General features: G+C 38.3%; 1 protein-coding gene across 2 annotated transcripts in view; it reads left to right on the top strand.

Moving 5' to 3' along the window:
* CERKL (ceramide kinase like) overlaps nt 1-14,903 on the top strand; it is a 109,965-nt gene that overhangs the window by 79,599 nt on the left and 15,463 nt on the right. For both annotated transcript variants that reach the window (XM_041722932.1, XM_041722931.1), the window contains 2 exons: nt 7,413-7,476; nt 13,539-13,681. In XM_041722932.1, coding sequence (XP_041578866.1) covers nt 7,413-7,476; nt 13,539-13,681 — 207 coding nt within the window. The remainder of the gene's footprint in view (nt 1-7,412; nt 7,477-13,538; nt 13,682-14,903) is intronic.

Genomic DNA, 14,903 nt, shown 5'->3' with positions numbered 1-14,903 from the left:
TTAGTAAAATCCTTTTCAATTTTTTGAATTTGGTGACCAAATTCCTTTGTTTCCTTTGAGACTCTTATTTTTCCCACGGGGGTGGACTGACAAGGAGGGTTGATGCTATCGAAAATCACAACCCCAGTGTGTCTGATTTTATTTCAATGAAGCTTTACGAACACACAGGGCAAATCTATAGTAAATTTAAATTGATGAAGAGTATTGCATAGTAAACCTGTTCAGGAGACAAAGCCAGAGTGTACTTGGTTGGATTCTCTAGTCTCATATATAAATTCCTGAGGAAGGAATTCAGAGTGACCTGGTCTTACTCAGCTGAAACCAAGGGAGATAGGTCTCACAATATAAGATTTGATGCCCTTACCTCATGACTTGAAGGATTGAGGTAGAAGGAAGTTCCTTAATTTTTTGTAAAGGTCAATCACCCCAAAAGGCATCTATTACAGTGGAGGTTCAAGAGAAACGACCATGAAAAATTCAGGAGGAATTTCTGATTAAGATAAAATTGTAGTGAGAAGTTAATATTTTACCTTTGGGGCTTTTGGCTGACTTAGAGGTAATTTAAAAGGAAAAGGAGCAATTCAGATCTATCATTCCTTCCCACTGAAGATTCTGAAAGATTGGTGGGAAAAAAAAAAGTTTGAAGTTCGTATTAGGATGAGACCGTTAAAAGTGGAACAAACATATTGGCAAACATTATTTTGTTTCATTGATTTAATATTCAGAACAGTTTTTTTTTTAATTTTTTTCAGAACAGTTTTATGTAGATACTGCTATAGATCTTTCAGTTCAGGAAAGTCTTGTAGAATGCTTCGTGTTAAACACTGCAGAATGCAAGATGAATACGTCATCCTACCCGCTCTTGTGGGGCTTTTAGTTTTTTTGGGGATTCAAATAAATATACATATTCAAACATATAATTAAATAAAAAAATATATATTCAAATAACTATAATTGAATTCTGGTATTTCAGAGGGTGATATTTTGATAAGAAGTTTCCAAAGTATTTGAACTAGACCGTTTTTGAAAAGTCAGAGGCAAACATGGTTTTCTGTGCATAAGCAGAAGAAGAAAAGTAAGGGAAGGCAAGCTAGCAAGCACATACAAGTGGGGTGTGTGTGTGTGTTACCCATAATACCTTTGGAATTCTTTCATCAATTTGCTTTGGCTTCTTCAGTTTTGACTTCATCTTAAACTTGATCCTTTCCACCATCATAAGATTGTTGTCAGCAGATTAGATCCTCCTTCATTTGGACCAAGTACGATGGAGAGAGGTGTGTGTGTGTGAGAGAGATCCAACATGCTTTACTACTGAAGAAGGATTAAAATTTCTTCCTGTCAGTTTGCAGTATTGTGTGGGCCCAACGTGGAGCAATCATTCTCTTAACTCTTAAGACCCTTCCCATGGGCTGGAAGTAGGACCCCCTTTTCCTGAAGGCTGAAAAATACCTAAACTGAATTTGGGTTCTGTTAGGGAGAGGGAAAAACAAAACCAGGTCACAGTGGCTCTTGGGAAGGCTCCCAGCTATGTGTACTAGAGGAAGTGGAAATCCAGTTATGGATCGATGTTTATGCTACACTCAGTAGTTTACTGATCATATATTGATCTGAGGTTGGTGTAAATTTTTATCATAGCCTTGCCATCTGGTTTAGCAGAAATGATTCTGCCAACAGCATAGAGATGAGGAAGGAAGACACAGAGCCTAGAAGAAAGGAGACGGGTACGTGAGGAAACCTGATGGGAGGCAGAGGAAATGATAAGAATGTGCTTGCTTTCTTTTGTATTGGAGAGAAATGTTGTATGTCCTAGGGCTCTTTTTCCCCTAAATTTGTAACTATTACTGAATATTATATTTAGTTAAACATAAAGTAAAATTAGCACATCACATTAAGCAAATTTAGAAATTTCTTGTATATTTGTGCAGAATGGCTAATTATTAGCTGCCTAACACTCCTCCTACAGGCAAAATTATAAAATTGCATCTTTTGCATATAAAACCATGTTAGTTATGTATGTTAGCTAAGTATTTATACTTTAAAAGTTTGCTATTTTGTGCCAAGGACTGAATAAACCCGTGGAGAGTTGAAAAGCTTTTGAATCTTTCTGCCTGCCTCACAGTGTGGTTCTGTCATTTGAGTCAGGTAATATATTTGAAGGTACCTTGTATATTCTAAAGTGCCCTAGAAGGATGGTCATAATGCTGTGCATGTCTGTTTCATAAGAGATGTAATAGATTCAATTCACACCTTGAAAGAAAAAGATATGTGAAAGAGTAAAACAGAAAGGTCCGTATTTTCTGCATGCCCAGTGTGACCATTATTTTAACATATCTTGTGTGCACAGCTGAGTCTAATGGAATATAAATTACATAATAAATTCTACATGATAAATTCACTAGGAGAAAGTGCTTATATAAATTAGGCAGGATTTTTAAAAATTTAGCTAGACATGTACACTTTAAAGGGTTTTTTCTATAAATTTATTTTAAGAATGAGTAGCAAAATTAATAGTTGCATTAAAAACAGGTAGAGGATCTGAATAGCTGTTTTCCCAAAGAAGACATACAGATGGCCAACAGGTACATGAAAAGGTGCTCAACATCACTAATCATCAAGGAAATGGTGATCAAAACCGCAGTGAAATATATCACCTTGCATCTGTTAGGATGGCTATTACCAAAAAAGACAACAAGTGTTGGTGAGAATGTGGAGAGAAGGGAGCCCTCATGCACTGTTGGCCGGAATGTAAATAGGTTCAGCCACTGTGGAAAACAGTATGGAGGGTCCTCAAAAATTTAAAAATAAAACTACCTTATGATAACAGCAATGCCACTTCTGGGTATTTATGCAAAGGAGAAAAAAAAACCCCACTAAATCAAAGAGATAGCTGCACTCCCATGTTCCTTGCAGCACTATTTACCACAGCCAAGCGGCCCAAGTGTCCATGAGTGGATGAATGGATAAAGAAGATGTGGTGTGTGTCTGTATGTGTGTGATATACACACCCACGTACATACACGCATATACATACACGATGGAATATTATTTGGTCATAAAAAGAAGGAAATCCTGACATTTTAACAACATGGATGGACCTTGAGGGCATTATGGTAAGTGAAATAAGTCAGAGAAAGATAAATTACCGTCTGATCTCACTTATATGTGGAAGCTTAAAAAAATAAAAAATGAAAACAGAAAGCAAACCCACCACTGAACACATGGTTCTGTTCTCTGTATGGTTGCCAGAGGTGGGGAGTGGGAGAAATGAGTGAAGGGTGTCAGAAGGTATAAACTTCCAGTTTAAAAAAAAAAATAATCACCACCTCAATAAAAACATACTTTTCATTTTGGTTACCGCTGAAACACTAACTACTTCTGAATATAGATCGTGCATCTTTTGAAATACATGAGCTGAAGTTGCATCCCCCCTCCGCTACCATCACCAGGGTGGGGTCTTCTCTAGTGTATCAGAAACACTTCTGGAAGAACTTAGAATGGAAGTTATTTTTTTTTCGAATAACGTATTGGCCCATGAATCGAAGGAGAACAGGCGTGGTAAGCCCAAACTGGCATATGATACCATTTCTTTATCTTGCTCCTCAAACGGAGCAGGCTCTAGGATTTACAATTGTTCACAAGGTGTGAGCGAGTTTCTGAGAGATCATAGATTCCTGGGATAATTTGTAGAACAATAAAGTGAAAAAAGGCAACAGAGAGATCAAACTGGAAATAGCCGTAGAGGTTGTCTAGCTTAATTTCGCCCCCGTGGCGGAGGGTAGGTGTGGTTCAACTCTCAGCTCTGTGTGGGTACCCTGTGGCGGTGCCTCCCGTGACTGGAGAGGACCTCTGGTCATTGAGGTCAGGGTCACTGTGCCTTGTGCATATTAGAAAAGCCACCTTGCTTGTGCTAACTTATGTAAGGGTGTCCTTTTTGGGCTGATTCTGCCCAAGGCCGCCAACTTGTTGAGTTGGGTATCTTAGCTAGATTGCAAATGTATCTGCCCCTTTGGCCACACGCCTCTGCACAGGGCATAAACCGCAGGGAGAACCGGTGAGCTGACGTTTGCCTCCTTGTAATTTTTAGAGTTGATGCTCTCCTTTGTAGTAACGCAAAGTAAATGTGTCCCATCTTGTGGATAAGGCTCACCGAAAAGTTTGAAACAGATACTGTGTCTGCCCTCTAATCTCCCTGCTCATGATAGGCAGTTCCATCTCCTTCAGTCAATTTTGGTGTTAACAAAGCTGCTAGACCTTATCATGCTCACCATCATCATCGCGGTCAAAGACACTTCTCTGAATTTAGCCTCCATCTCTGCCAACTTGGGGCCCATGGGACTGCCTCGTCACCAGATAATTTTTACTTCCCCTTTGGCCCTGATGGAATTGTCAAGAAAGTGAAGTTTGTTGCCAGCGTTTTGTTTCCCTCTTCTGATAGGATCATGAATTTAACTTTTGACACTTTTGCCAAGTCTCCTCTTGGAATTTTTTCTCTTTGGCTCTGTCTCCACTTAAAGCCTTCTCCCCTTGGAAATGCCTCTTGTTATTCTCGATCTTGTCCAGTACAATGCTAGGCAATTTGATAAAATTGAGTCACAAGAGATGCTAGTAGGCCAAGACATTATTTCTTTCCGATTTTACCTGCATGTTAGTAAAAATCTGGATAATACCTGTTCACACATCTTATCCAGCTATGGAGAGACTTCTGGATGAAAGTTTCTTTTTGTTATCCCTTAGATAATTGTGGATGTATATGGCCGATCCTGTTTCTAATGCTCAGATGTCAGAGTTAGAGCATTGTCTTTGGGGACAGTGAAGAGTCCTCAGTGGAAGTTATGTAGGAAAAGAATAGGATTGAATGCCTGAGAAAGTCATTCTAGGGAGAGCAGGATAAAGGTTAAAGGGAGAGAAGAGACTATAATGCTGCCCACTTTAAAAAATAGTAGTGGCTGAATCATGGGTATTGGCTTGAGATGGGATGCGTTAGCAATAAAGGCCAAAACAACTGGTCTTGATCTTGGAGTGGTTGTGGGAGAGTGAGGAGGGGGAGAGGCTAGGAAGTAATTTTCTTGTCTTGGGTAGCAAGGAATAGATGATAGAACACAAAGAATATGTTTGAGAGGCAATAAGAAGGTGGAAATGACAGATTCCATTTGGAGCTTGCTAAGGTGGAAGTACCTATAGGATAGGAGAGAAAATGCCATCTTATCCCATTATCGAATTTTGTCCCCAGACCAAGAAATGTATCTTTCAGTCCAGATCTCAGCTGATTTTTGCCTCTGCCTGTTTCCTCATCAACATTCAGCGTCAACCTCAAGACCGTACTTTCCTCCAGTCTTGTCTTCCTGAGGAAGTAAGATTTAAACTGGAAGGTTAGGGGATGGGTGGGGGAAGCCCAGCACTGCGAGCTGAGTTCAGAGCCTTGTAAAGAATGGAATCTCCAAATTTCCTGAATAGAAAGGGCATAGGGTGTCATTCTCCTCAGAAAAGGAAAGCAAGTGAAAAAAAAAAAAAAAAGAAAAAAAAAAAAGGGTGAGTAACCTTTTGAAACTGCCTTTGCCTAGCAGTCTACTCTTTATGTTTATTTGGAGTGGGATGACGTGAATCTAGCTCTTTCTGACTCCAGGGCCCATAATATTCTGTCTAAATACATACTTCAGTTTCTTCTACTGTATCTGAGTAGTAGTCCAGATTGTTCTCTATCCTTTTTCCCTATGTTATTTTTCTTTATAATCACTTATCACTATTTCATATTGTGTATTCAGGTTTTAAAATTAGTGTCTAGTGTCTGCCTCCAGAGTGTGAGCTCCCTGAAGCCAAGGATTGCATTCCTTTGGTTCATTTTCCTCACATGTGTGATCAAGTTTCTCTCATCTTTTCTCTTTGTTCCCGGTCACTATCTTTTTTTTTTTTTTGCCTTTTCCAATGTCATTTTAAAAATCACCTTTCTTCGATAATGTGCATCAATATATCATCAAGTTCCACCTGCAAGATCAAAGAAATGGAATATTATTTAAAATTTGTCCTAAATAAAAGTAGCTTTTAGTCATAGCCTAATTTTAAAGCTAATTTTGTATTGGATTTGGAAAGCTCGACCAAGGGAAGCTTTAGCATAAGAGCTAGATTTGTTAAAACTGATTCTCAGCATAAATATCTCTTCATAATGTCATGAAGTGTTTTCAGTGTGCGTATGTATCTAACATTTTATTTTGTATTTTTAAGGTTGCAACTACTTGCTGAGGTTTATAAATGGTCAACACAATCATTTATGATAACTTAACCTCCCGAGTTTATTAATATTAATATTTCATACTTAGTTTTCTCATAGCTTTCTTCTGATTAGAATTTAATATAGAGAAGTTTTATTCATGTGAATGTTAACAGCATTTGAATAAGCTTTGGGAGAATTACAATGTAATGCTGCTGGATACAGAATGATTCTTTTAGACACCAAGACTAATAATTCTTAACAATATTTAAAAACATTGTAGGAAAAGCTTGAACCATGCTGGCACCAGGGACAGACAGGCATGAAAGATTAATGTAATCTTGCATATAATGATGCACATTCTTACACAAAAAATCCATCTGCAGTGTCATGTCAGTCAGCAGAAATCTTTGATGGGTGGATACAGCTGGGCTGTCTCTTCTGGCAACACTGCCCTAGAAAATGCTAAATGTGGTTGGGATGCTTGGTGCCATCTGCAGTGTGCCAGTTTATCCTGTCTCCACTGGCATTTACAATACTGCATAGGGCATCGTGATTGTAGAGACAGCGATAGGGAGTGACAGATTCATTTCCTCGGAGGATCCGGCTCTGGTGGGTCTGTGCCACCTTCCTCCTCGGCTTTGGGTCTGTCATCATTGGTGTTGGCTTGGCTTCATTATTTTCACATCCAGCTCCACCTCTTTTGAGTCTAGCAGTTCCAGATACACATTCTTCTAGTATGTAAATCTTACACTAACCTTTCAACTAATTTATTCATGTAAGGTTGCCAAAGCGATTTAACATTGACTGCTTGATGCCAGCTAATATGCCTTATTTCCAAAATACGGCTGCTCTTAGGCTTCTGATTTAAAGGAAATCTATCTTATTTATAATATCAGGAAGGGAACACTGAACAGACAGGCACCGAGATAAATGATCCTACTGCTACGTGTGGGATATCCCCAAATGACTTATGTAGTTGGAACAAATATATGACCCTCTTTTCCATAAAGCTATAAAACACGTCAGGCCAGTAACACTTAATCCTCTTTCCCATGATTAAAATATAAATATTCAAGAATAAATGTTGTTTTATGACCTAACCATATGTTTATCATATTAGTTTGCCAAACTAGTTAAAAAGTGTAGATCGTTGTTTAAAACTTTCACTTTTTTTTTTTTTTTTTTGGTTTTTGTTTTTTAATAGTCACAGAATATGAAGGGCATGCTCTGGCACTGCTTAAGGAATGTGAACTCCAGGAGTTTGATGGGTAGGTTATATTATCAATCTGTCTATGTCATATAGCTTATGTTATGAAATGTTTTCATTAGTTGTTAGCCACATATTTGGGACTTAAAAATATTTCAGCATTTGTGGTGTATATGATTAGACTGTTCCATTCACATCTATGTAATAGCAGTTAATGATAAATATGGCATGGTCATCTACTTCTCAGGATTGGGCATAGGAAGACAAAAGGAGAAACCTGTAAGTACTGGGAAATCAAAGAGTATCACGTTCCGCTGACCTAATGTGCATCTTTAGTCCTTCATTCTTGGCTCTAACCATGTGAGTATCTAGAAAAGAAATGATGGAAGGTCACGTGATATAACTATTGTGATGCTCTTTTGCAAATTTATTGATAGTGCTCATAGCTGCCTACTGGCTAATTTGGCTGTGATTGAGGGTAAATATTTTATAAAAACAAATATATTGGGGTGTCTGAGTGGCTCAGTTGGTTAAGCATCGGTCTTTGGCTCAGGTCATGATCTCAGGGTCCTGGGATGGAGCCCCGTGCTCCCTGCTCAGGGGAGAGTCTGCTTCTCCTTTGCCTCTGCTCCTTACCCCTACTCCCCGCTTGTGTTCATGCTCTCTCTCAAATGAATAAATAAAATCTTTTAAAAATATGTAAATATTATTTCCAGTATAAAAAAAGATGCTAGTTTTAATTCTTTTATAATTTAGTGGCTACTAGTTAAGTGTGTTATCCACACTAGACATTGGAAACTGTTGCTTGCAATACATTATTATGTAGAAATTGTTCACTGTCATGCAAGCATTGGAGGCAAGTGATGTACTGTAATAACCATTTTTAAAAAGTAGGCAAATCAGTTTGCTAAAGTGATGGATTGATGTGTAAGACAAAAACATTATCTTAGGGAAGGTTTTTCCAAGGGTTGATATTTCAGGGTTTTAAAAAGTGGCAAACATGTGAGTTATTTGTGTCACACGGTGATGGGCCAAAAACAAAACATAATATCAGGAAGGACAGTTGTGTCTTTGAACTGTAGAGTGAAAGACTTTGTTCTTCCCAAAGAACTATTAGAATATTTTAGGAAGGAAAGTGATGCAATCAAAATGGAGCGCTAACAGGGTAATTTTCCCAGAAATGCTTAATATTTTTTGATTAAAAAAACAATATTAGTGAGTTAAGATGAGAGTTTGATAAGTAAAAACCGAACTTTTCAAAAAGGAATCTGAGAGGAGCAAATCTAGATGGCAACGTTATATAAATATTGAGGATGAAGAATATGAGGTAGGAGATTACTTAAAAGCTTTATATTTAAAGCTAGACAGATTGATTAACAGGCTACATTTGGCAAACTATCTTGTAAGTATACGATTTAAGAAAAGCATTTGGGGGAATCATGTCCACCAGCTACTGCATTAATATGCTGCATAGTCCTGAAACACAGCTTGTGAGTATGTAAGTGTGGTGATATTGCAAATAAGTCCTTTCTTCAAAACATGATTATATAAATAGTGAGGATAACAGATATCATAGATATGAGACCTGGCCTTGCCCATCAGCATTTTGAAGTGTTCCACCAAATGTGGTATGTATAAATAAGTTCCATTGGTAATTATACTGTGTAAGGATCAAGAAAAATTTTGCAGAGGGGCGCTTGGGTGGCTCAGTTGGTTAAGCAGCTGCCTTCAGCTCAGGTCATGATCTTGGAGTCCCGGGATCAATGCCTGCATCAGGCTCCCTGCTCAGCAGAGCGTCTGCTTCTCCCTCTTCCTCTTCCCCTTTCCACCACTGTGATTTAGCTGTTTCTGAGTTCCACAGCCTGCTAATTTATTTAGGACTTATAATAATTTAAAAAATTTCTATGGAAAATCTATTTTCTAAGATTCCTTAAATATCTCATTAATTTTCATGGGCCCAGTTTTTCTACTGGAAGCTGGGAAAACTTAGTAAAATGGTTATTTTAAATCACTCCACTTGGAATTACGTAAATAAGTATATGGGGAGAACAATGGGAACATAGTTTCTTTAGACACTTTAGAAGAACAGTGATTTGTGCAAATTTTGTTTTTTAGATTCCACATATGTGTGAAATCATATTGTATTTGTCTTTCTCTAACTTAGTATAATACTCTCTAGGTCCTTGCGTGTTGCAAATGGCAAGATAGAACAGGTTGGTGGTTGCTGGAGAGGAGGAGGTTTGGGCGGGTGAAATGAGAGAAGGAAATCAAGAGGTACAAGACCTCCAGTTATAAATAAGTCATAGGAACATAATGTACAGCATGACCATTATAGTCGATAATATATAGCATATTTCCTGGTTTCCCAACTTGTTCAAAGAGTGGTTCTTGGAGCACTTTTTGAGGAATAGGTACAAATGATTCAAGGTTGGGATGAACTACCCCCCCAGATTCTATGGTCTTTTGATGAGAGAGGGGATTCCTTCAAGAATTTGGGCCTGAAGCATTTCTGCCTGACTCAAGTGGAGCTATTGATAGGGTGGGATTGAAAGGTTTTTAGACACAGACTAGAGAGTTTAAGATCCAAGAAATATTTTGTGTATACTATTTAATAAAGCAAAGTGGTTTAGTTACTGTTACTTAGCATGTAACCTAAATGTTACTTGCTAAGATTTAGGAATTTTTAACGAGTTACATATGTTTGTTTCTGTGAAGACATATTGTGACCAAAAAGCAAACAGGAACACATCTATCATTACTCAAGATGGCAGTTGTGCAAATCCACTGTGTTCTAGTGAACACTCAGAGACCCATTGCTAAAAATTGTAGGAGTGTCACTTTTCGTTTGCCCCTGATTTTTACTATGCACCGTTAGAAAGTTTTGTAAAGGCAAAGAAAAGAGTATTATCAGGTATAGAGACTCGAAGTGGTAACAGTTGAATTTACAAGTGTGGACATGGTTAAGTTAATCTATGCTCTTATGAAGTTATAAACATACTAATATTTTCTCGGTTTTGTTTCAAGGTGTTTTCTTTTTTTTTTTTTTGGATTTGTTGAATTACAATTTTTCCTTTCTTTTTAAAAATTGCACCATTACCTAGACTCACACTGACTCAGATGTTATCTGACTACCATTGACATCTGATCACATTGACCACATTTTCTGTATTACTAAATAAGGCATTTAAAATAAAAACACCTCTTTTCAAAAAAGAAAAAGTTTAAATCAAATCCTAGTGACATATTAAACATTTCAAAGATGATATTGGCTTGTAGACAAAGAAACACCAATTTAAAAATTATAGAAAGAGAAATTTTATGAAGAGAAGTAACGTTTTGGCCTCTAGTTGTACTTTTCGAGACGGAATCATTGTATTTGGAGTCATGGCAAGAAGGAGTTTACTTTTTCTGAAAATATAAGATGTACCATATGCCAAGGAATAGTTACTCTAAGGTTCATGTTTTAGGGTAACTCTCAAGTGTGGTTATTAACACATAATGTTGCGGGTGTTTGTTTGCTTTGCCTTTTCTTGTGACATCCAGACTCTTGTGATATGTTTGCATTAAGTACATCCCTTCGGTTGAGTAACTATTCCTGGAGGTGATCTTGATGATACAATAGTTATCAACATGAGTATATATTTTTTTTTCTTAACGCATTTCATCCCACAGTGATTCCACTGGTAAACTGATTTTCAAAATAATAAACCTCTCATAAGGTGATTTTCATCAGGTTTCACATATAGGAAAGGATTAGAACACATGGAATAGTGGTAGTGCAGTCTCTAAGGTGGAATTGTGATGTTTCCAGTCCTTCTGTCACTTATTATGTAATGACCTTGGACAACTCATCTAATCTTTCTTTGCCTTAGTTTCCTAGCTTGAAATTGAAGGTAAAGGTATCCATTGCATATAGTTATTGTCTAAATTAAATGAGTTAATACAGGAGAGTGCCGAGAACAGTACCTGGTACATAGTGATTATTCACTAAATGTTACTTGATGGTTGTAATTATGATTTGTTAAAATTTGAAAGTAAAATAGAAGGTATTATGACAAAAACTCAAAGGCTTTTGTAGCAGAGTATGTTCACAGAGGAGCCATCTCTATCAATTCCAGGAGACACTATGCAGGATCCCAGGGTTTAGATGTTGCCATACTAAGTGGAAAAGCCAAGTTCTTCTGTGCCAAGTTAGACGTTTTGTTGGATGACTTTATGTGCTCCTTTTAGATCACACACGCACCCCAGCAGGTAGGAAAGGGCATGAATTTGATCATTACAATGAAGTTTATTGAATGTTTGCAAATCTCCGTGATATTTGAAATCCTATAGACAAGGTTCACATCAAACCTTGGTTTCTCCACTTATAAAGATGAGGCTAATGCCTGCTTTGCAGAATTCTTAGGATGTAATAGAAAAGAACCAATGTATTATCTGACATAAAGTCAACCCTCAGTAGGTACAGTCACTTCTTTCTGAGTCAGTGGCACATTAGGTACCCCTAGAACCACTTCAGACATCAAATGACCTGGATCTATCCTATGTCCTGGAGTCCCTTATACCTAGGGGGGACCTGGGCGTGCCAGGCTGTGTGCAGCCGTAGGGCTGAACCTCAGATGTGCGCAGCGGTTGGGAGGCTGAGAGCAAGGTGAGGGGGGTTGATGGACCCTCAGGCTCTGTATTCACCAATGTCCAGAGCTTCCTAAACTTCAGAAACTATTTAAAACCTGGTGATCGGGGTGCCCAGGGGTGCAGTCAGTTGAACGTCTGACTCTTGGTTTTGGCTCAGGTCTGATCTCAGGGTCTTGAGATCGAGCCCTGCCTCAGGCTCTTGCTGAGTGTGGCATCTGCTTGGGTTTCTCTCTCCCTCTACCTCCTCCCTTCCCTCCTGCTCTCTCTCTAAAATAAATAAATAAACCTTAATATAAATAAAACCTGCTGCTCATGGTCCATAGGCTTTGTTTGGCATAGAGAGGTTTTAAATATATTGAATGCAAGTGGATAAAATGGCTCACCCAAAAGTCAGAATCTGTGGCTCCTCTAGAGAAATCAGAGGATGAAAAAAATCTGTAGAAAACTCTAGGCCTGCCTCCCAGATGATGTGAGTGGGCTGAGCGGAGAATCTGTTCCTCCTTTAGACTCAGCATTGCTCTTCTGTTTCTGCTGGGCCCTTACAGGCCTTGAGTTATGACACCTGCTTCCAATAACACAAAGTCTTCCTCCTTTTGGATAAATTAATATGATTTTGTTACTTCAGATTATTTTGCATCTTTTAAATACAAATCATTATGAAACAAATTTCTGAAATCTTATACGTTACTTTCATGAAGTCCTACCACCACCTCTACTACAGTCCACTTACGAGGTCTTAAAAAAATTGTGAGCAGTACTGACTAGAGTCAAGAGTGGGGGGATCCCTGGGTGGCACAGCGGTTTAGCGCCTGCCTTTGGCCCAGGGCGTGATCCTGGAGACCCAGGATCGAATCCCACATCGGGCTCCTGGTGCATGGAGCCTGCTTCTCCCTCTGCCTGTGTCTCTGCCTCTCTCTCTCTCTCTCACTGTGTGCCTATCATAAATTAAAAAAAAAATTAGAGTCAAGAGTGGTATCAATAACTCTCATAGTGCCATGTGGCAGTCATGTCCAAAAGACAAAAGACAGTTCAAGTTTGCAATTACTCTATATACTAATGATAAATAGCTTTAAAGTTTCATAGTTTACATGACTTTTACAGCTGTCGGTCTTTTTGGAGCTATGTTGAAAATTAGCAGTTGGTTAAATGAATTGCACATGACTATTAATATAAACAAATCGAGAACAATATACTTTTGGATATTAGCAGAGCAGAACGCAGGCCGATGTGAAATAACATGTTCAGATGTTATAATGCTTCTTAACCCACTGAAAACCATTTTGTCCACGGGGTATCGTGTAGGTATTGTATTTATGAAGTAAACCTTACCAGTGCGGAAACCTTCTTACTCATTGACACTTGCTAAAGTGTTGCAAGGGGCATGTAAGTACGATTCACATGAATATATAAGATGACTATTTCGAAGTTGAGATTTCATGGATTATTACCAATTAGTTTAAAGAGTTGCATTCTTAATTTCTTGTTTTCTAGTGTCGTCTGTGTTGGTGGAGATGGATCTGCCAGTGAAGTTGCCCATGCTTTGCTTCTTAGAGCCCAGAAGAATGCTGGGAAAGAAACAGAGAGCATCCTCACCCCTGTCCGAGCACAGCTTCCGCTTGGGTTAATACCAGCAGGCAAGCAAGGGGCCGTGGATTTGCTAACTGGAACCTCTCCTCCTGTCTTTCTCCTATTTCCTAACCTAGACAGTATAACACAGAGTTAAATGCACAGACTTTGAATCTGAAAGAACCAAGTTTGGCATCTCTGCTAAGCAAATGTGAGACTTTGGACAAGTTATTTAATTTCTTTGAGCCTCATTTTTCTCATCTGTAAAAAAAAAAAGAAAAGATACACATATAGTCATCTCATTATAAGGCTTTTGTTGTATTAGATGGTATCTGTGGAGGACTTGATGCATAGTTAAATATTCAACAAATGGGATTATTATTATTCTGTCTTCCAATATAAAGGTCTAATGATCACACAGTACCAGGTATGAAATTTCAAAACAAGGCCACTCACAAGCTGCTCACAATGTCATGCGGTAACTCTCAGAGTACAAATAGAGAATAAATAGATAACCTCGAGTATCAGAGTATAAATAGATATGAGTTGAGAATGCCAAAAAAATTCATCGTAACTGCTGTATTGCCAGCGGCTGGGACAGAACGTGACACAGTGAATGCTCAACGAAGTTTATTAAGTGAACGAATGTATAGAAAACATTATAGAGCAAGTATAATGCTCTAACATTATAGAGCAAGTTGAATTAGGCCAAAGAATGGGTAGGTTCTGGCCTGAGAAGATGAGGAGGAGTTATTTTCTTCGTTGCACAAATAATCCAGGAGCATTGAGAAATAGAACACAGGCCATTGTTGGGTGGGGGATGGGATCAAAATAGTCCCAAACCTTGGTGATTCCTGGACGCCACAGGGAGGGGTCTGAATTGTGTTGGATAAGCAGTAGGGAACAATGGGAGGTTTTAGAGCAAGGGAACAGCCCTGCTGGGAGCCTGTTCTAGGAGAATTTGTGATGAGGGGGAGGGAGGGTGAAGGGGGAGGTCAGAGCCCGCTGCCCTGGCATCCAGAAAAGACGAGAACATCTTTCACAAGTGGATTACGTTATGCCAGTCACTCCTCCCAAATTATTTAAACAAACAATAGTGATGGAAAGTGATTAGTTTTCATTTTGAGAACATCGCACGTTATTATCTCTGTAAATATAACAGAAACAATTATTGTTTCCTATGAAGATAGGAAATCATTACACAGCAAAGAACAATTCATTCTATCCATTTGATGACCACATTCATTTAGTATGGATTTCAGTATATTTAGTATTGTTAATTGACAACAA

The sequence above is a fragment of the Vulpes lagopus genome, chromosome 11 (assembly GCF_018345385.1).
Source record: "Vulpes lagopus strain Blue_001 chromosome 11, ASM1834538v1, whole genome shotgun sequence".
In the NCBI taxonomy this organism is placed as follows: Eukaryota; Metazoa; Chordata; class Mammalia; order Carnivora; family Canidae; genus Vulpes; species Vulpes lagopus.
This window is presented reverse-complemented; position numbering and strand designations above follow the sequence as displayed.